The sequence below is a fragment of the Xiphophorus hellerii genome, chromosome 21, assembly GCF_003331165.1.
Source record: "Xiphophorus hellerii strain 12219 chromosome 21, Xiphophorus_hellerii-4.1, whole genome shotgun sequence".
Classification (NCBI taxonomy): Eukaryota; Metazoa; Chordata; class Actinopteri; order Cyprinodontiformes; family Poeciliidae; genus Xiphophorus; species Xiphophorus hellerii.
The window spans coordinates 13,228,950-13,252,638 of NC_045692.1; the positions used below are offsets into that span (position 1 = coordinate 13,228,950).

At 36.8% G+C, this 23,689-nt stretch overlaps 1 protein-coding gene across 1 annotated transcript in view; it reads right to left on the reverse strand.

The window, feature by feature from the left end:
- Nucleotides 1-383: 383 nt before the first annotated feature.
- c21h8orf34 (chromosome 21 C8orf34 homolog) overlaps nt 384-23,689 on the reverse strand; it is an 81,612-nt gene continuing 58,306 nt past the window's right edge. Inside the window, exons 11-15 of the mRNA XM_032551795.1 lie at nt 20,794-20,920; nt 13,248-13,744; nt 9,405-9,501; nt 2,281-2,319; nt 384-1,474 (exon numbers count right to left, since the gene is read on the reverse strand). Coding sequence (XP_032407686.1) covers nt 1,467-1,474; nt 2,281-2,319; nt 9,405-9,501; nt 13,248-13,744; nt 20,794-20,920 — 768 coding nt within the window. The 3' untranslated portion in view covers nt 384-1,466. The remainder of the gene's footprint in view (nt 1,475-2,280; nt 2,320-9,404; nt 9,502-13,247; nt 13,745-20,793; nt 20,921-23,689) is intronic.

Below are 23,689 nucleotides of genomic sequence, written 5' to 3' on the forward strand. Positions count from 1 at the left end.
ACTGTAAAAACGCTTCCTATTTATTTTTTTTAATTTCTTTAATGACATTCAGTTGGACTTGATATGAAAACCTAATTCCTCAACCTTCTCCATAGCCCTAGCCCTGCAAAAACAAAGCTATAAAAGACATTATTTCCTAATGCTTTTTGGAAGTACTAAGAGGGTTAAAAATATGGTCCTCTGGTCCTTGGAAAAAGTAAATATTTCAAGCAAAACAAAGTTGAATATTCATATATACTGACAAATTTGTATTTGAAGGTGGTTTTGCCATTAAAATATGTTTTTTCTACTTAAAAAAAAGTCTACCTCATTAATACTGCTGTATAAATATTCCAGCATATCTGTCCTCAAAAGTGTCACAAAAAGACCACACTGTCAAATAATTACGTTTGATGGATTTTGTTTAATAAATACTGTCACGTCTTCTAAACAAGCAGAGAGAATAAAATTTCAACAACTATTGTCATGTCGTTTTGGACCTTTACCTTGGACAGACTTCTTCTCATGGCTGTTTTGATGTGAATCTATAGGATGAAACCATAATAAATTGCTTTACAGAAAATTGGAATTACAAATGCAACTTCAGCCAAAGTTTTGAAAACTGGAAAAATTCCTCCAGGTGATGTGATAAGAAGTTGGTAATATACTCTGAAAGCATAGTTACAGGCATGAAACGCATTTACGGCACGTATTGGTGTAAACATTTCATTAAAATAAAAAAAAAATTCTTATGTTATCTCATGTTGTAACTCCAACATCTGTAGCTTCCAGACAAGTGCAACCACTACAGGTAAAACTTTATTCTCTTTGTTGTAGTTAGTGGGTGCGCCCTATTTTCAGGTGCGCTTGTCCAGAAATTATGGTAAGTCCCCTTCATACCTTATTCAGTTAAATACAGGTTGTTTAAAACAGCCGCACGTTTTTTAAACCTATTTTAAACAGAAGTGGAAATTATAGGAAAATGGAATGTAGGAAAAACAAAGCATTAGGGACAAAAACAAAAGTGCACTAAAACAGTTTAATTAATTTAACAGCATTCCATGTATTCCATTCAACAACTTGTTTTTTTTCTATCTGAAAAGCACAAATTCTTTTAACAGTCCATGTCGATAAACACGTTCATTAAATGGGTGTGCTGTCCTGATAGTGTAAATCTGCACTAGGTCTAGAAAAGGAGTCCATTAGGAACGAAATGCTTCTTGTTACTGGTCTCTATACACAAGTTCAATATCATGCTTCAATGCAAACAAAAATAAACAGCATTTCCCTTAGTTTCAAGTAAGATTTTCTTTGTTGATCATTCAGTTACAGTACAATGTTTATGAAACAGGGTGAAAAAAGTATACAATCTTTTTTGTTATATTCATTCATATGCTTTACAAAAATAATTATCTTTGAACTGTTATTCAAAATATCCAGTGTTTTGCATAACTGTTTGATTGGATCAAGTCTTCTGGTTTTCATCACTATAGGCCTGTAGAAAAACAAAAGAGAAAAACATCACTTTCCTGGAAACTTGAATGAGCCACATTTAGTCACCATTAGTAATAAGAAACTGAGGTAATTATCATAAAAGAGGTATTTAATATTTGAATAGAAAAATGTGAGGTGGAAAACGAGGCACTTCAGAGGAGATTCCAGTCTCCAGATTTTACAATATGGAAGAGTTCTGGGACTGCACTGAGCTTTGCGTTTGGTTGCTGTGGCAATCTTCTGGCGTCTCTGATATCCAAGGAGCAGCAGCAGCAGCAGCAAAACAGCAGCAGCCAGCTCTCTGATCTCTCTCCAGACTGGCACACTCACACTGGGAACTGTGGGCACCTCTGAAGCCACAAGAAGGGGAGCCACAGACAACCTCAAACCAGACAGACTTTCTCCTTCTCCCAAATGTTGATGCTAGGAGTCGACGCTGTCTGTCGCGTGTAAACTCAGAACCAAAGTGACTTAATGGAACTGAGCATCATCGTTCCCGGCTCCACACACAGGCGGCCTCGGCCAATCGGGCTCGAGAGCTTCTGTGTCCTCCATTTAGCCTGTAACGGTATTCCACTGGGCCATAAACGAAGGTGGAGGATGGCAAGTCAACCATCGGCAGTTATTTGGATAACATGTGGCTCTACAAATGAGGTCATGTAAAGATGCAGAGGCTCTCATTTTAAGACTGTAGCTTATATTAAGTACTGGTTGTCTTTTTGTAGTTCAAATCACACACTTTTAGACGTGAGAGTGACTCTTCAGATTTTAGGCTGTAGTTCCTCAATCAACAACAAAGATTCTTACCTGAAAACACGGATCTTTTGTTGGTATCCCGTGAACTACCTATGGGGGGAAAAAAAATAAAAAATACACATCGGAGTCACCAGAGTTCATTTATGCTTAGGAATAGCTAAAACTGTGAAGAAAAAAAATGTGTTGCTCTTCTGAGAGAAATGCGAGAAAAGTCATACAACCTTAACAGAAAGAATTAAATGACTCGTTTGCTTTAGCTGTACCTTTCAATTTTTTTTTTTCCCCACACAAAATAATTGTTTAAGGATAGCATGAGTGTCCTCCTGCCAATTATAAAACCCTCTTTACACCACATTAACACTGCTTCAGTGTCCTCAGAACCTCCATGACAATTTAAATGTTGGATCAATTCCTATGCGACGGCAAGCATGATGGTACTCGTATCTTGATACTGGCCAAAATCTTTTTTTATTTATATTTTTACTTCTTCTTATCTGTCCATCCTATCACAATGCTACTTCCACAAGCAATACATTTGCACCAACTCCTTTCCTCAACAGCTATAGAAACTCCTTGTAAATATGGGAGGATTTATTTTGCCCCTCAACCATCAGTTTCAGCATTGATGTGGAAAGGCATGCACTCCCATTGTTTCTCAATAGCATGAGAACATGCAGATGAGGGGTTTCTTTTGAAATGATCTCTCTTTAAAAGCAACATGGACACAAAAAGTGTTTTTTTTAACTCTGCAAAACAACTATTATAAATCTGCAAGCTGCTGTTTGTGCTTATTTACACTTTAGTTTTCTTTGAGAATGCAACAAATACAATGGCATTTGAACAGTGAAGGTGTTCTCTGCTGAGAACACCTTACCAGTGATAGTCAAGAGCATACAGATCTCTATGTACTGTAAGAAGTCTAATCATTGCATTGTAGTTACTGTCATGTGGAACGTGGATTGGTAATTTTAGCTGATTGGCAAGATCATCGGGTGTTGATGCTCCCGAGTTCAGAGCTTTTCACAAAGATGCAGCTTTTACTTTGGATAAATCTGCTGTGATTCTGTTTCAGCGCACTAATGACGTCATGTCGTGATTTTCTGAGAAAACCAGTGTGTGGAAAAAATGTTACCTTTCTCCCCATCCTGAAATTAAAGTCGAGATTGATTTTGAGTATTTATAAAGAAGATGACTTCCTTCAGTTAACCAGCATACACTCACTTCCAAGGTATTTACTGTTATGGGGATCATGATTGTTCATTTCAACTGTTTGGAGATATGCTACTACAGTAGTTGTGGTGCCAAGAAGGCTATAATTAGCTACTTGAAGAGTTGCCAGTGCAGAGTGAACAGGACCAGGCTGCGTCCTTTGAAAAAGTCAAATCCTTCTTAAAACTTTCAGATGATTAATCTGGTGCATGTGGGGTAAATGTCACCAACAAACAGTCACTCCAGCTACCAGATTTCTCTAAGTAGCACCCAGGACCATTATATGCAGGTACCATAATAAGTCATCACCATTTCGCCGTAGAAGTTTTAGTTTATACTTAAAATTGTCAGGAACTATCATGCTATACTGGGGACAAATAAAGATTTTATTGAATTACAGTGAATTCAAACTGTTCTTAATGCACCTCAAAAGACCTGCAGAGATCATCTCCTTCCTGGTGGATTTTTAATGTCACAACACAGTGTCAGTGTGAAGGGGGAGCTAAAAAATAGAGAATTAAAATTGGCAGAAGCATACACATCTGTAATTTGTTGCCAAGAATTCAGGCTTAACAAATATGCAATTAGGGTATCCAGAGCAGAGATTGTGTGTGTTTCTCTCGAGGACTTGTTTAACCTCAAGCAACCAACACTGCTACATGTCCAGCAAACCTGTTTCTGATAACAGGCAAATGAAGTAACACAAACCACTTGTGAGTGCAATAAATAATGAAGACTATGCAGGATCTCAAGAGGCCAATAAAAATGAACAAAACAAATATTTTCACTGTGCGTGTCGTCTAAGGTATTTTTACGGATGTGCAGGAAATAGCCGGTTTCACACACAGCTAGTGAGAAAAAATGAGCAACCTTCGTGTGTAATGTGGGATATGAGATTAGAACATTGTGGAAGTTTGTAGAATAACAGGAAATAACTTTGGATTTTCCACAACTACGGAGGTCTCAATTTAGACACGTCAGCAGGGATTCTATGTGGAAGGTTTAAACGCACTCATGATGTGAAGTGATATTTCACTGAGAAAATGGCATAAGGAAAGACAAATATTTTCATCTCTTTCTAAAATAAACCAATCAAACAGTTGTTTGTTTCATTTGTTGCTATAGGATATTGATATTCAGTATCTGGAAGTAATTCCAAACACAACGGAAGACTTAATTTTTTATCTTTGTTCCTTAGCATTATTTTTAATACTCAAAAGCTACTATGTTTTTGCAGCTTTTGAATAGCAGAAACAACTCAAAAGCTGTTTTAGTTTTTGAGTTCAAAAGCTCAACAGCTTTAAACTCAAAGCTTACATCCATACATCATTTTATCTCATGTATAGTTTTATGCATCATATGAAACTATGATATATCCTCCTGTGTCCTAGTTATGGATCTTATTTTTTATGTGATTTAGTATATTTTATTTTAAAGAGGGAAAGAAACACCAGTCACAAATTACCATATCAATCATCTGACCTTACAATATTGGCATGAAAAGAAAATGCAAAGCAGAAGCTATACAGAATATCTGTTATGAACTGATGGACAGAACGGGGTTGCCTTGTCTGATGCTGCCCTAAAGGATATGCAATGAGTCCCACAGAAGAAATGACCAGCATAGCAGCATCAGAATGAAACATTTTCCTCAACAATATAAAATGCCTTTTATCTTTACATTGTCATCACCTTAAAAGATTACAAGAAAGTCTGACCAACTAACAGTTGGGAGTAATGAATCCAACACAGACAACTGAACATAAAGCTTTCAGCTACGGGTGTCACAACCCATCGAAGCATAAAACGTGCTCTGGAAAACACTACAGAATCTGATTAAAGGGTTGAATGTGTCCTCTGAAGATGATTTTCTTGTTTTCCCCTGACTAATAACATCCTTCTCATGCACTCACACAAAGACATACAAACCAGATTTGAGAGCACAGTCCTATGGGGCTTCTCTCACGCCATAAGGTGCTTTGTCACGACTTGTGGCTGCTGGGTTTCTCTCTCTGACTTTCTGAGCCACATCTAATTCAATGTGTGCTTAATATCCTTTCTCAATGTGCCACTTCTGCTCTGCCAAGGGCTCAGAGCAGGCCCCCACAGGCTATTAGGAAAACCTATCCATTTATTGTGCAAGATACGCATTTGGCAAAACAACCACCCTCCAGAGAAACTTGTCAGAGGGGTTATATTTCCATGTGACAACCACTTGCCTGCTTGATCTTTCCTTTGGCTAGAATTCTTGTGTCATAACGTCAGTGAAAGCTGTCTTTGCGAGTCCCACATGCAGTCAATTTTCAGTTTGAGTAACTGATCTTTGTTTACTGTAAAAGCATAGTTACACTTAATTCAAGGACAATTCTTATTTCATGCATACATCATTTTTTGGACTCATTCATTATCAAACCGAAGTCATGAGACAACGTAAATGTGGAGATTGTGGTCTGGCTAATGGCTTAAAAAAAGTCCAAGCACCGATGCAGAACACTGGTCCAGGACAAGAGGTGCTGACAAGCATGTTAGATGACTGTAAAGGTTGGTTTTGAAATTTACACTGGTTGTAATTTTCGCTTGAGAAAAAAGTAAATAGGAATGAATTAAATGGCAAATGTGAAAAAGATAAATGTTTTGACTAACCCCAAGTACTGTGTAAATTTATAACAAAGATTTTCCACTTTAGAGCTGGGATACAGCACCTCACCAAAGTACTTTTTCAAACTTTGTCACATTACAACCACAAACTGTTTTGTATTTTGCAGAGATGTTATGCAACAGATACAAAAAGTAGTGTGAACTTGTGATTTGGAAGGAATATAATGCTTTGCATTGCAGCATACAAGATACTAGTAGTGCAGCATCCATTGACATTCAGAACATGTTGATACTAAGCCTTCTAATAATGTAAAACAGAAATAAGAAAAAAATGAAGATGATATGTTGGCAAAATCAACAAAATAGCATGTTGTAGCATTTACCATGACAGAACAAGTTATCTGCACTGGCTCTTGGCCAAATATAGATGAGAATTTGCCATGGACCTATAAATACAGCCGAGCTAGGGTCTCTTTTTTCAATGTGGGGTAGGGTGATGTCTTGGCTGTGCAAATTAACCATGCGTTTCTTTCAGTCTTTCATCTTATTAGCCAAAACCAATGACAAGAGCTTGGGAACAGACAATAGAGCCCAGTATGTTAATCAGCTGGGAGTTTCCCTCACACAAAGAAACAGTTCAGATAAACAAGCTTCATTTAAACACAAATCTTACCATTTTAAAACCTTCTAAGCTGCAATTTAAACATGAGTGCTTTCTTCATGACTTCGACTAGTATACTTCCCGGAAAAACAACAATTACAACTTTCTTGGAAAATGATGTTTTTATCTCTTGCCTTCAGGTCACAGCATGAAGCTGCACATTTGACTCTAGAGTGAATCCCATGTTTATATCCTCTAGAAAATAGAAGTACAAACAATACTTAAGTTTAACACTTTAATATGAACTAAAGTAGTTTTTCAACATCTGTGGAAAAGGGGGTTTCCTGATATGTAGGTATTGTTGAAACACAAAGAAAGCAGAGTCATCTTTACACAAAGTAAAATACTAATAGTCCAACAATGTTTTTTTTCTCCATTTTGGCTTTTTTCTCCATTTCCTGGTTTTACTGTGGCGCGTCACAAATGGCATCATGAAGACTGCAGGAGAAAGACGAAACTAAACATGTGGAGACATTTAAATTAGAATTAGGTTATGAAGCAATATCTCAAGCTTTGAAGATCTCACAGGGTACTGTTCAATCCATCATCTGAAAATGGAAAGAGTTTAGGACATCTGCAAAACCTACCAAGACATGACCGTCCTCCTAAGCCGACAGGCTTATTATCCAGAGAGGCAGCCAAGAGGCTAATGGTAAGTCTGGAGAAGCTGGAGAGATGCACAGCTTAGGTGGGAGAATTTGTTGATGAGTCAGCACAGGAACTATATCTGGTTGCAATACAATGGAGCCCCAGATATTTGCTGTTCAGTATTTGTGGATTTTTCTGTGGAGCATAACTCCAAAAATCCACAGAAATTCACAGATTTTTGAATACAGGATATCTGAAATATTTGAAAAAGAATGCAGCCTGGGAACCTGAAATACTTTGGTGCAATGCTACTTGACATGCTATTGGCTGGCTTTTGAAAAACAGCCAATCCAGGAATGGTATGCATTTCCCTTTGTGCTTACAGGCTGAATCCCCAAAAGTGGAAATAAGGCAAACTGTAGACATTATCAATGTATACTAAATAGGCAGTTAAAAGTGTTTGAGGTCTCAAATATTTGTGGATTTTAGCTGCTCCTGTGCAGATGTGGTCCATTACACCTGGAAATACCAGGGGTGCACTGCATTGCAGTATGAAAACTTATTCAAAACACTTTATTATTTCAATGATACCAACATCAATAACAATAATCTGCATACCCAACACTGAAATATTTAAAATAGTACAGCTGCTATATGCCAAATTATTCTTGATGTTGCCAACACCCAAAGTTTGTACCTGTGATATGGGCTACAGTCAAGTGAACAATTTCTACTGAATTCAGTTTCTGCTTGAAAACAAAATCTTGATTAGTTTTCTATGTAAATTTAGGCATTAAGGAGTTAGTCTTCAAAGCAACCATCCACGTGTTCGACTCCCGGTCTAAGGCATTTGGTAAATGCTTCTCCTTGAATCTCTACCAATTTTCTTGTCAGATTGCTGTAAATGAAGGCCAATAGCAACATCAAACTTTATTATACTTCTTATGGCTGGTAGAGTCACATGCTATGCATTATTTTTGTTGGTGAATCGCATAAAATCCTAGTAAATACACTGAAATGTGTGGCTTTTAGGTGAAAAACTGTGAAAAACTTCAAGGGGTGGAAATACTTTAGCAAGGCACTGTAGGCTCGAAGTGTTTGATGGCATAATTAACATAGTTGCAATATTTTTGACTTGTAGAAGTATCATATGTAATTGTTTAGCAATTAAGAAGAAAACCCATCTGGCTTCAAAGTCATTAAGGCCTTTGTTTTAGATCCCCTACTTGGGCAGGTGTTGCACTGTCAGGCTCAGCACTAAGGCTCTAAAACATTCCTCTCCATGTGTTTTTTGTTTGCTCAAATAAATCTGTTCTCTTCCAGAAATAAGCTCTGGAGCAAGACCTTAAATAATGATGAAATATATCATTTTTCATTGAGAGAGGGTCCAGGCTGTAAATTCTTACCCATATCTCAAAGGATCAGAGATGTTTAGCTAAACATTAACCAGTGCTAAAACAAGCACAAACCTGACAGCTCTGGTTGGATCACAAAGAACTGAGAAGTACTTAGTTTCCCTCTGTTGAGGCCCTGGCTATTGGACCATGAGGCCTCATGCATCTGTATGATTTACGAACCAGAATGTCAGAGGAGGGGGCAGACCTCAGTCGAAGCTAATGGATTTGGGTTTGTTGTGCTGCAGCCAGAGCTTTACTATGAACGATTTATGATGTTCGACAACAATCATTCAGGTGGATTGACTACATCTTGATACAGACATGCCACCAATGAGGCCAAAACAGGAAATTTCACATGAAAACCTTCCATCCCTTGTTAGAATCCCCAACGGTGAAATATGAAAATATTCTGCTCATGTTCCAGCTAAAAATTTACAATGGGTAATTTTGTTTTGCTACTTTAATGCAGTGGTAATTTATTGGGGTAAAGTGAGATGGTGAAATAAACCTCACATTTCAAGATAAAAAATGAAAGAGCTTCAGGAAGGTAAAATCATTATGGGAGCAGATTTGTGAGATGCAGATTCACAAGGGAGACACAAAAACTGAGCAAACTTGTGAAAAACTGCTTCCTTTTGGAACAGAAACCTTGATCATCATACAAGCACCTGGATGCAAAGAGAAGTAAAAAAAAAAAAAAAGAAAGAAGGTAGGTGACTCACTTTTATCCTGTTCAGGAGGCTCCATGATGTCACTGTCTGTGTCACTGGGAACATGCCAGGGCTGTCTGATGGCCTGAAGCTGCTGGTAAAACTCATCCTGAAATAGACAAAGGACATAACATTGGAGAATTGATGCAAGACAGAAATATGGATGCTAGGAGAGAGACTGTTATTAGTATCTCAGTTTGTCAGGCCACACGTTAAAAGCCATAATTAAGGTCAGACAAATTTATGGCTTAAGTAGCCATTAAAATGTAAACATAAGGCCTAAAACTTAGTTTCAGAAACAGCTGAGGTTAAGTATAAAATGTAAAGACAAGCTAATGTGAAGACTGCAATGCTACCGTGATGTAAAAAAATATAAAAAAGTATATATGCCCTTTCCTTCTGTTTTCTGAGCGAATACAAAAGGGTAGAGTTAATCAATAAGAAACAGACTGCGCAAAAATTTCATTCAAGGAGGAACCCCAATGTGAAAAGCACAAGTTAGTCTACAGAACATTAAAAACTATAAGAAAAAACCCAAATAATCAGTTTTTGAAACCAACAGCAGTTTAGGAAAATAAAAACAGCCGAGCACGGTGGTGGTGGTGGTTTGACGGTCTGAAGCTGCTTTGTGCATTCAGAATCTGAAGGACTTAATTAAGGAAACTACAAAATCTTCTGTCTGTGCTGCTGCTGTCAACACAAAACCTAAACTGTAATGTTTCTATGACACCTCAAGTCACAGTACACTTTTCTCACGTTTTTATAAGCCAGTACAATACAAGCATGCACTTTTGTATCAGGTAAGCCTTGCTAGTACTCAATTGATTCCCTTTTCTGGTTCAGAATTGTTGTAATTCTCTGTGGTATAATCTAACAAGATATCAGTATCAGTAGCACCTGAGCAAAGAAACCAGATCTTATGATATGAGGCATCATCCTGGTGGAAATAACCATCCAAAGATGAGTGTGTTGTGGTTTTAAAGAGACAAAATTATACCATAAGCAGCCAAAACAATGGTGGATGACAGGATGGATTAATGTGGTCATGTTTATACTGGCAAATTCTGACGCTACTATTTGAATGTTGCAGCTGAAAACGACACCAATCGGACCAAGCAGGGTATTTACAATCTTTTAAGCTCATTCTCTGCAGGTGTGGCTTTAATCGGTTCTGCCACAGTAAGCCCCGGTCAGATTTGTCTCCATTTGCAGAGCTTGTGTCAACTTTTGAATCAATGACATTTATTTGCAGCCCTGCAAGCTGCACATCTCTTAGTAGAATGGGTTTACTATAAAGAAGTGAGAAAATGTGCAGCTCTTGAGGAATTATGCCTAAAAGTATCTATTCAGATTCTAAATAATTTTCATGCAACAAAGAGCCTTCTTCCAAATAGTAAATGACATGGGCATCTCTAAATAGAAACTAAAAAAAAAGTGTAATGAAAAATGTGTTCATTGCATTTAAAAAAAACAAACAAACCCTGACATATCAAAATATACTTTTTTAAATATCCACCCATTATTTATACCCACTTTTTCTAGAGGGGATAGTATCTATCTTCAGCGATCATTAGGCGAGTGGCAGCACAGGTCACCACTTCATCAAAGGGCAACACAGAGACACACAGGACAAACAACCACACACACACGCAAACCTAAGGGAAATTTAGAAAAGCCAATTATCTAAAAGTAAGGTTTTTGGATAATTGTATTAAACCGGAGTAACAAATTATTCCAGATGTTTGTTTTAAAAAATTGTCAAATTCATTTATTTAAGGGGGAAAAAAAATGCTTTGCACTAATGATAACTTAAAGAAGAAAATCTGACTGCTTTTCATTCCTACTGTATAGGGTTTCAGCCTCTTCTCAGTTTCTAACCAGGCCTTCGTTTAAAGGATTTAGTCTTACACGTGAACAGGTGGCCCCAATAAAAACAGACTGGGCACCCTGGAATAATGTTTTGGATAATGTCACTAAGTGTCAACTGGCGTAACTGTCAAACTGCATACAAAGGGACTGTAAAACCCCTGCCCGTCATTAGGAAAGCCTTCAAGAAAGAGCTCGTATTTAACAGGGCTCCTGTTAAGTAGATCATGAAAGGAAAATAAGAAAGAAATCCCTCTGAAAACACCTCTTTAATGCCAGGCTCATTTTTCCACAATGAAATGACATCCTACTGTACAGACCTCCACGACTCTACATGAAACCCCACACGAAGAGTGTGCACGTTTTTGCCTTGGGCACGCACTCAGTCATAATCCGTCTCTGTTAATTCTCCCAAGCTTCTCACTCTTGGTGTTCCATAGCTTTGAAGTAGAAAATATTTTTAAGCCATGACCAATAGCTGCATCCTGTGTATTAAACAGCATGTGTAAAATTTTTTTTTTTTTACACAGATGTATACAAACCGATGTTCAATTTAAACACTGATTTTATTTGCTGTCTAGAGAAGATGTGCTTTCCTTCAGTATCTATGGTCCACACATGGATCTACTCATAACAGACAGACACAAGGATTGCTAAAGAGGCAGAAGTAAACAGCTAGACCGCCTCTGTCTAAAGGTTAAGAAAATATACAAAAACTAAGTGCAAAAATAACAATTTGTGGTCCTTGTGTTTGTGGACATTTTGTTTGCCTAGCCTATACTTTCTGGAGTCTTGTGATGATTATTTCCAGGAAATTCTTGTGGAAACCCAGGGATTATCCTGTCTGTCAAACAAGAATTTACATTTATAATGTTTTGTGCAAGTGTTTAATTTTTTTTCCCTTTTTTTCCTCTACATTTTGTCACATTACAAACAGAAACTTCAATAGATTTTACTGGGATTACCTTTTTTTTTTTTTTTAAAAGAAACAAACGTCTAAAAAACATTGCTGTGCATTTGTGTTTAGCCCTCTTTTACTCTCACAACCCCTTTAAAAAAAATCTACTTCAACTAATTTCTACACCACTGAATTTAATTTGCAAACTAAATTCAGATGTTGTAATGAACTGCATGAACTATGAAGACAGCAGAAAAAAGCTTAAGGACTGAAGGTGTGGAGAAGCTTTAAGTCAGAATTAGGATATAAATCAATATCTCAAGCTTTCAATATCTCACAGAAAGCTGTTGAATCCATTGTTTAAAAAATGGAAGTAAGGGACAACTGTACAACACCTCAAATAAATAACCCCTTCAGTGAAACAAGGAGCTGGCAACATTAGCATGTGGGGATACTTTTCTTCAACAGACACAAAAAGCTGGTTAAGTTCATAAGAAGATGGATAGAGGCAAATACAAGTCAGTTCTGGAAGAAACTTTAAGGTTTCCCACAAAATATTGGGGCAGAGGTTCAACTTCCAGTAGGACAATGTGCCTGACACACAGCCAAGGCTATATGTTAAGAGATGTTCTCTATCTGAGCTTCCTGAGTTTGAGATGTTTGTAAAGAAGAAAAGGCAAAACCTGTTTCTAGATGGGCAAAGTCATGAAAATGTAAGTCAAGAAAAAGTTACTTCTACAAAGTACTGACTGAACACAAATGCATACCACCCTTTAAAGACACCTGTGAAAAAAACATACCGGTAAGTTTTTCTTACATTTCACAATTATGCGTTACTTTGAGATTGTCTATAGTATAAAACCACAGCAGTGGTTATTCAAGTAAAGACATGATGTATAGGCAGTGGAATTCCTTTGGCATTTGTTTCCAGTATATAAACGATTAACTTGACTTTTCAATGTTTATAAAAGAGTGGACAACATACAGCTTAACACAATTACCTGTTTCTTGGACATTTGTAGTAAAAGATATGGATAAACATTGATATCAGTGTGCTTCAAAATCAAAATGTTCATCTGCTGCTGTCTTACCTCAGACAGATACGCCCGAAGGCTGGCACCAAGGCTGTCTGTGGTACTTAGTCCCGGAGGGGTGAGCAGTGGTCGAGGAAGTGGCGGCTGACTTGTAGGTGTCACAGGTCGGCTCCTTGACCTCCGGAATGTTACTTCTTTATGAGTGCCGGGGTTAAAGGAGGAGCGCGTCAATAGGCTGTTCGGGGTCAGGGGTCTGCTGGGTGTTCTGGGGGTTTGAGTTCTGCTACTGGGGTTGCTGGGGGTCCTGCCCATTGACATGGACATGGATAGGGAGGTGGGCTTGGGGCTTAGCAAGGGGAGGCCGATACCACAGGACTTGCCTGAGAGGCCACCGGCTGGAGACTGAGGCCTGGAGATGAGGCTGGTGAGAGGAAGAGTGTCTGGTAGTGTTCGGTGCCGTAGTGGGGTGTGGAGTAGACTTCCATGTGGATTGTTGGTGCTCCGACTGGTCATCTTTCCTACTTCTGCCAGTTTGGCCAGGTCTTTCTCAACCTCTGAAAAATAAAAGGAGTCTCAATTTCAAGGTTCTTTTTTAAACATAAAGGAAAGATGCTACGTTACAAATAGTGATCAAAAGAAAATATATGAAAAAAAAAATCTACAAGATGACAGAAAAAAATAACTAAATGTTTTAGTTGAACATTTTTTCAAAAAAATATACCAAAGCACATAATATTTTAACGTCTTAATTATGGTGTGTATAAGCACCACAAACCTGACCTTAAACGTCATTTTAACTGCATTTTTCTAAACGCCCTCAAAATACCTTTGACCAACCTTTTGATTAGCTATAAACCCTTTTCCACACACAGCGTACTGAAACCTCAAAATGTCAATGTTTCTATGTTCATCATCCTGTAGAGCTTGATCTGAGTGTCAATATGTCAGAGAGCAACTAAATTCATTAGAGTCATTAGAGTTTCAGATACATTTTTAAAATAATCCATTATTAATTTAAGAATATTTAAAAATAAATATAAAAAAAAAAACATGAAATCATTCAATAAAATGGTTGTAGGTCTGAAACCTTAAATGTGGAAACAGATGATTGATTACTTGGATTCTTGAAACTCTCTGAAGTGCAAAGAATGCAGAAAAAAAAAACCAAATCCCCTTTTTTGATTGACTTTCAACTCAGCTTGGCAATACGCTTCCTAAAAGTCTGACTCTGGTTGGCTGATGAGGGCCTAATGATTGGTCTCCGAGATGCCAGCGCCCCAAGGCACTTGAGCTCTGAGACTCAGATGAATAGAATTAGATGGAGGTTTGCCTGAGTGAGAACCAGGACTGATTTACTGCATATTTATTTGTTTGTTTTTCTCATCTATGTGGATTTTGTTACAATTAATGTTTTTCTTTCATCAGCCACTTAGCTGTTCAGGAGTAACATTCAAGCAAGACTTTTTTTCCCCCCATCAAAGCATACCATCAAATTTGTCAAAGATCTTGTAGTGAGCCATTCATTTAATTCAAATGTGTTGTGATTTTAGATAAATCCCAGGGGCAACACACAATTAGTAATTGCATTACTAATTTCTCACTAAAATGAAGAAAAATTGAAGATTGGTTTTCTAGTTTGTGTTTCTTTCACTTCTAATAGGCGGTTCTTAGAGACTAAATAAAAAGATTAACTTAATACCTGATAATCATTAGATCTCAGTGGTTTATTTGTGTAGTTTTTTTTTATTTGAAGTGGAACAATGTTAATGATTACAAATTTATCTTAAGAAATACACAAAACCTCCTTCCTTCTACTAATGTGTATTCATGAATTTGATTAAAAGATTTAATCATTTAAAACAGACTTCTGATAAATAACAGATTTATTCACATCATTTAATTTAAAGCAGATATCAGTGCTACATGATACAACATCTTGGCTTATTTTATCCACCCATTCATGACAAGCTGGATTAATACATATAATTTATCCCATGTAGAACTTTAATAAAGATTATTCTTATCGCTTTTTCTGTTTTCAAATCTTTCTTCCAAAAATTTTACTGACATTTGGACTCAGTTTGCAGATCTTCGTAACAGTGCCTGTAATACTCTGTACAAATCCCTGATCAAATTATCTTCCAAGATTCCATCATAACGTCACTCCTGCTTTTGATCATAACTCAGAAGGGAAAAAAATAAATATAAAAACCGCAGGTCTACGTCCCACTGGACAGATGATTCACAAATTTTACTGAGCATTGAAGAGGGCGAGACTTGCTTACTTTCATCCTTCTTCTGGTTAATGGATGACAATATTTCTAGACCTCGTCAACTGTGGTAAATTCAGGTTCCCCGTAATAAAAAAAACAAACAAAAAAAAAAACCTCCCAAGTCGAGCTGCAGTGAGCACAGAATGCAAGAAGTTTTTCTACCCTTTCATGACAACAACTAATTTGTTTGCCTCTCTGCTAGTTTTAGAAACAATTTTTGTTTGTGAAAGACCAGATTCTGCCAACTTGTGGGATCAACATCTGGCTCATTTTCCCTCCTTATTTGTTATGATTCTGATACAAATGTTGGCAATCTTGTCTTCAACAAAACTGTCTGGGAGTTATCATGTGCAGGGAATAATTTCACAAGTGAGTCATCAGGAGTGAGTCCTAAACTGTGTATGTGTGGCGTCGAGTAAATAACAAAAGGAAGCATGACAAGTATTCCATAAACCTCGACTTCCTTGTTTTTGAGTGAATGGTGCTTTTGCTCCCATGCAAACAACATTTTCCACAAGCTAATATGAACCACATGTTGCTGCTCACTGACAAATGTCCATTTAGTATGCAAAGTAGAAGATATCTGCAGTGCTACCCATCATTAAACTTAGGGGGGAAAAACGTTGTTTACAGATGTTTTCCACACAGTTTTTAGAGTTAATCTACATTTTTATTTGACAATACGTTTACATTTTTAACTTTAGATGGGCTTTCGGTGTAAGGTAGGCCTTATGGAGATACGGTTGAGTTTAATCTTATGAACTTTTCTAGTTTGTCTTTCATATTTGGAATGCGACTGTGACCTAGAGATAATATAATAATTGAAGAAGTTTTTTGCTGCCATTAATTATGTAATTTTTCATCTAATTTTCCATAGAACATAGTGCTATCTTAGAGCTTTGATGTTTAGCTATGACTATTTCTTTCACACAGTCTGCCATGAACTGAAAATGTGAATTTTCCTTGTTTTTCATTTTCATTGAATGTACCTTTGATCCGATGATTTTACGTTTAGTCATCTCAGCTCCTGGGGAGCATAATTTACTTTGTTATTTCTGCAATTAACTTTATGAACTTTCTTTGTTTTTCTTTTCCATATAAAGTATTCCTGGCTCGGTTGTTTTGTGTTTACTGTATTTTGTTTTCTGGACAGAGACAATGACAAAGCAATTGCTGCTATTATCTTAATGGACTTTGTTGAAGTTGTTTTTCCATATCTTGTACTCAAGTGGTCTTGAGTACATGCTATGGACCACACTGAACAAGTGGTTCAGTGTTTAGGATGTGTCTGTATGTATCCAAGACAGCCACTGACAGAATAATTTCCTCTATTAACTCTATGTAGTTTTTAAATGTTTTTACCACTGCTTCTAATTTTTTATTTTTTGTTCAAATGGAAAGGTTTAGTTCCACTGTCATCACCTCCATTCTCAGTAAATGGGACATCTGATCAACTTAATTCAACTAAAGTATTGTAATTGGACTGAATCCATATAACTGGATCTGAAACTGACGGTATGATTGGATCTTACAAACATAAATAAAAACATGCATTGAAATAACTTTTTTGTGATCTAGTACTATAAAAACGTAATGAACTGAAAGATTAAAAGAAAAACAAAAGTAAACTTTTACAATGTAGCTTATAGGCCCAATAATCTGCATGTATACTGCATGACATCAAGCCTGTGTTTGTGTAACTTAAACTGTATTACAAATAAGGTAACAAATAACCCTTTTTATTTGGTCAAATTATTTTTAGGATGTTTAAATTTGTGGTAGTTCAGATCATACCATGACATCAGCTTTTGGTTGCATTTAATTTAAGCTTCAAAACAGGACTCTAATTAGCTGACACGCCTGCACAGCTACTGACCGTAAGACCAAACCTAAATCCAGGGAGACACCCTGGTATCACATTGAAATAAATATTACAGGGTTCAAATAAAAACAGTTTCTGTATGAATTTCTAGTTTGAGTTGCTAACCGCCTACACTGTGTTAATAAATTCTCATGTGATTATTATATTCAACTGTAAACAGGATATGTTCGTTAGCTGTCTGTTCCCGTAAAGCCGATGTGTTGTACTGAATATTTACAATTCTAATGATAACACCACATGTTTTTGTTTCGTAAATCTTCCTCCCTTCCATAAACGGTTACAAGAGTCATGATCTTTCTGTAAACCAGCTCTACAAACTTCCTAACATTAAAAGAGCAGTCTAATAAAAGCAGCATCTTTTTAAGATTCTCTGCTGCTGATATGGTAAACATAGTTCTACTTTTACAGCAACTGATGCGAAATGACAGCTTCTGGTGATCAAAGATGTGGGAAAACACACACATCAAAATACAGCTGGTATTAAGCTTGCATCGTTGTGATCTGAATTTCAGAATAAGGAGACAGAGAAAGAAAGCAAAGTGGAAAATAAGACAGAGGAGACAAGAAGAAATACAAACAGACCGAATCTATTAAAGCCTTTGATCAAGAAGCAGATGCACGTGCTGAGAGTACATGGCCACAGCACGCTATAAAACCATTCAGAAATCATGCAAGGATTATTGGGTCCCTCCTCTGAAAATAAACAAGAGCACTAACGACATACTTGCCTCCAGGCCTACAACTATTCAGAATGAAGCCTGCTGGATAAATTAAAACGCCACCTACGGAATTTAGTAGAAACAGACAAAGCATACTTTCCCAACATTGCAATGTTTACGATAAAAAGATAATTCAACTTCGGTACAATTAGAGAACTTCCAGACGCATCCATTAAACCATGAGATTATATGAGAAACTGTGTTATTCAGTTACCCTCTATATAATTTTTCTCACAATAAATTGGCAAATGTCGTAAGTCAACAATTGTTTACAAATGCAATAAAGAAAAAGGAAATTAGACATTTGAATGATGTATAGTACCTTAAAAAGTAAGTAATACCACTTGAATAAGAGAAACAAAAGGCTCAAAAGGTTTTTTCCACAGCATTGCAGAGCAATCAGACAGATTCTGTAAAAAAACACTGCATGTCTATCAAACTTTCTGATGAGATTTAAAAGAAAAACAAAACAAACAAAAAAACAGATTTCTAATAATGTTCTACAAATATGTATTTAAACTTTACCTAAAACATTCTAGCAAATTCTGAGTAAAACTAAAATGTTATCTTGTTATTTCATGTTTCATAATACTTCAAAAGATATCCAAATTAATCTGGTTCTATGTGAAAAAAGTTATTTGACGACTGTAAAATCCACATGCCTGCAATAAAGGTAAAACAGGTTTAAAAAAAACATATATTCTCATAATGTGCTGCAATAAAACAAAGACATAAATCAGTCTAGCAACTTTTTAAACAAACAGTGATACAGTGACTCTGAACCGGAAAATCTGATGTTATTTCTTCTGAACAGTAATTTGCTTGCATTTAACAAAAATAAATGTTCTCTCTCAGTCATGAGACAGATGGTACAGTCAAGTTGAAATACTTAAATTATTTTGCTTAAACATCTAGAATGAGACCTGTGCTAAGAAAGTTCGATCAGAATGGTTAATACACGTGAAAAATAGCAATTAAAGCTTTTGGCGATCTCTGCATTAACAGAAATCATTGTCTTTCTGTGTCATTTGAAAAGCATATGCTACTTTGTGGACAACAAACCTTCAGTTCACTTTGTTCAATCAATATGCTTCAAATAATTCTCGTATGTGACGATATGTACAGGCTCTTTACACAGTGTGATGCTGTCAAACTGAGTGGGAAGACATGCAAAAAACAAACAAGTGTGTGACACATGACACTAAGTGGCGTCTCTCCCTCTAGCCTACATTCCAGACTACAATCTGTTTCATAAACCAATACATATGTGATAAAATAGTGAAAACAGCCTCCAACTCTCTTAGATGTCATACATATCAAAGATGAGAACTGGATACCATGAATAATATAGGTCAAATTGCAAAACAATTCAACATTCCTGGAATATGTCAATCTATAGCAAATGCTATAACCAGTTCAGCAGTTTCATTAAATCAACCTGACATCACTGGAGTTAAAACAAATATTAACCATGTGGAGAGTGACATTTTTATTTTGTCTTGTAGCATTTTTGCTAAAAAAAAAAAAGATTTGATTCAAGTAAGGCAATGTTTTTTACCAATGGGAACACTTTCTTTGTCCAAAAGTAACACATACTTTGGCTTGACTCTTTCCCTTGCTGTAATCTATACCCCCATAAATTCTATGAATAATAATCCAAAGTATGTGTACATGTGTGGAACAGCACATCAAACAGATTTTTTTTGCAACAGCAACTTTTTGGTTGGCGCTTTTCAGATCTGTAGTAGCTTATATGATATAAAATTATCTATACTTCTTTTTTTGCCACTTATCAGACACAAGTGACTACGAAATGCAACAAGTCTTTACTGCAACTCTCTCCATTTTATGCTTTAAGGTGTTTGGTAACAAACAGCAAAGACGTTTGACCAGAAGCTTATCAGATCTTATCACTGCCAAGAAAATTTGATTAAAACATGTTCACGGTGTCCTGCTGAGTCAAGACTGGGGACATTACCTTTTGGTTACATCCCCGTCTTCGGTTACAAATTTATTTTCAAATAATCAAAACATCTCAAAATGATGTTTCATTCACCAAGTGATCAGATACCTGCAAGCACAGTAACAACTGAAAACTGAAAGCTTTACTTTCAGTTTCAACCATCCAACCTCTTCTCATGGGGGACATGTTTGTTTATAACAAGTGTGAAATAAAGTGTTGTTATTGTAGCAGTTGTGCAGATGCGGAGTATAAATAATGGAAGAACTGTGTCACTTGTGGCAAAATCTTTAGACTTGTCATTAAGTCCTTGGCAGCGTAATTGTCATGGGCTTAATATGTGAACTTTCCAACCAGCATAAGCCAAATTAAGCTGCGGGCAAATTTTAAATGAAAACTGAAGATGTTTCTTTAAAAATAAAACAGCTGTGTAGAACATTTGGTTCTGAATTGTCTTATTGTGGTTAATTTGCTTTGCTTCACATCATCTGTCCTTAAAGAATGTTGTCATTCTGTTCTTAAAACTACCGTACATCTGGGAGAAGGCATTGTGAATTTGCATAGGCATAAAAATGTCTTGGTATTTTCCCATTACTAACCACTTGTCTCTGTTAGAAATAAACAACAAATGAATGACAAAAGAAGAACATTTGAAAATAATTTGCATTAGAAGTTCCTAAAACAAGCACTGGAACTCTGCAGGCACAAAGACACACTGCAAAAACATGTTCATCATAGAAACACGCACATGCACACACACACTGCCTACCAGCAAGCTGTTTGCCCATGTTCTCCAGCTCTTTGGAAAAGAGGGAGTCACCAAGCAGCAGCCCCGTCTGCCCAACAGAACTCCCACCTCTCGCAGACTTCAGATCAGCCTCCCAGACAGCCTGACGCTAGTTAGAGAGGGGAGCAGAAAAAATGAGCAAGTCACATTAGAAGAAAGACCCTTCAATTAACTCTTTATATAATTTTTAGCTATTGCTGAAAGTATCTGAGCCATATCTGCTGGGGAGAAAAAAAGAACCAATTATTATTTTATGGGCTTTAGAAAAACACAAGAAACCACAGCAAGTGTAGATGAAAGCATCCAACATGGAGGGAACTCTGTTAAGTGAATGTGGCCCACTAGACAGTCAGTAGTGGTTTAGGACATTTTTCTATAACCATCAGCAGAGACCCTTAGCCTTTGCGCACTGGTGTGTTGGCATTAGGTTTGTCAGCACAATTATAACTCAGAGCAAAATGTAACTTTTTCAAAGTTATTTCATTTCAGACACATCTTCACACACTATTTGTGATCTGTATGGAAAAAAACCTGTAAGACATACTGAGCTTTGCCAAGTTGTGTAATGGAAGCTTGCCTAATCGTAATTTTATTCTTTTGTGTGGCCGGATGATGTATAGAGTTAATGCATTTAATGTTCGTGAGCTCTAAGCACAGGTGAGAAATAAAACTTGACAGCCATAATCCCACCACCTGTTTGTTTAGTTTACACAAGATAAGTTATGATGCGCCGGATGCCAGCGCTTACATCATTTGATATGCTAAGCTTTTAATGAGAAACAGAGCTGACTTGACTAAGTGTTGAGATGCTCTGAGACATCTGGTAATAGATATGTTCAGCATACTCCTAAAGCAATACTCAGGGATCGCCCTTTGATGTACACACACACCACAATGATAAAGTCCACAAAGCATAAAGAAATGTATCTCACCTGACATCACAGCTACCAAGGGGTAGAAAAGTTAGAAAAACTTGTTAAAACTTATTTTTAAGTTGTATATAGTTATCATCACAGAGAATAGTAGTACTAGCATTACTAGAAAGTCACAACATTAATAAAAGCAGTACAAGGTTCCAAACTGTTGACTGCAAATTAAAAAGGTAAAATATTTAGCCCGACATTGATGATAACAATGACTATCCGTAAAAGTGGCATTGTTGTGAGTTACTATCCAAAGCATTGGCACCCAATCTGGTTGGTATACAAGAAGAAAATCAAATGTTTTTTCCTCACTGCAGGTTTTCTCCCTCTCTGTGTTTTTACTGCTGGAACCAGGGCTAACTCAGACAAAAGAGAGTACAAATCTACCCTGGTAGGGAGGACATTAATACCCTGCAACCCATGATGAATATAAAAGAGATTTACAGAGCTTGCAATCAAATAAATTGAAAAAATCCAGCAACCTTATCAGAAATATTTAAGTAAAGAAAGTGGGGACACAAGCTCTCAGCACCTTCGTGACTATGAAGCAAGTGAAGCTTTGTTTTTTCTGCAAAAGTTTTAAATGTGAAGTTAAAAAAAATTTCAGCAATTATTTCCTGTGATACAGATTAAAGTCATCACAACTCCCCAGGATTGTTGATTATTTATAGATCTTAAGTTTGAATGAAGCAAGATAAAGATACATAGATTAATAGAAACTTTCTCTGAGTTTGAAGTGATTTTAATTGAGTTTCAGAACTTGACCGCTATGAAATTCAGACTCACTGCTGGCAATGTGGAGCAAACTCTGGCGTACAGTGACCTAACAACCTGTATCGAGGGTCCTGGTACTTCATACACCTGGAGCACCTCAAAAGGATTCCCCGATGGACATGGTCCAACACCTTCTTCAAGTTGACAATATAAATTTAGACTGACTGGGTGAACTCCAGGCACCCTCCCTATTTATACATGGCGGGCCACCACCCAAGTCTAAAGTTGCTCTTTTATTCACATTTATGGCCAGAGCCCTACCAGAACCCAACCTGAAATTCAAGTGAAATCAGGCCAAAATTATTTGTTTGACTGTTGGGTCTGGCTTCTGTGGCACACTTAAGCTGCACTGTTTCAGAATCGCATCAACCAACACAGCCCCATGACATTCAACGTTAAGGAACTGTGGGCGACTCTCATCCAAGCTAGGAGCTTTTTAACGTACTCAGTGACCTCGGCACCACAGACTGGAGACCTGATCGTAAATTCCCCAGACTCCACTTTCTTAATGGAAGATGTGGAAGATGTCCACCAAAGGGTTGCCTTGCGATAAATGGATAAATGTTAATATAAATATTTTTGTTATGAACTCGCATTCCAGTTGGAGTCCCTTGCTTTCACCACATTCTTTACGTGGCCATTCTTTTATGCAATGATCCCCGATTTCTACAATCCAAATGTAATTTCATTGATCTTCAGCAACTTTGACTTTTGTTCTCAGTTGATCTTGTTCTCACTTTCTTTCATGCTTTTTTTAAAATTATTTCTCAGCTTTGGGCATGAAAATGAATACGACTATTATGAGCTGCAAGCCTGAACACAACTGAAAAAAGTCTTCAAAGATACAAATTAAAAAAATTAATAATCCAAACGGGCTGTTTTGGCAGAGGAAACTCTGGCATTATCTTCCTAACTGCTTTCCAGTTGCGTCATGGTGCTCATGCCTAGTTGCCAAAGAGTACAAGAGATGGCAGTTCTGGTCTGATTTATAAGCTTATATTTGAATGCCCATGCTTAATAAAAATATCAATCTGAGCCTAGGGAATCTTGACAAGTATAGGAGTTTTGAACAGAGTGTGATCCTAAACACACCGCAGCCATAAATCTTTGTTTGAAGAAATTTTTGTTTGACTGGCCAATTACTTCACGAGTTCCAAACATTGGCTTTAGGTACATTAGTA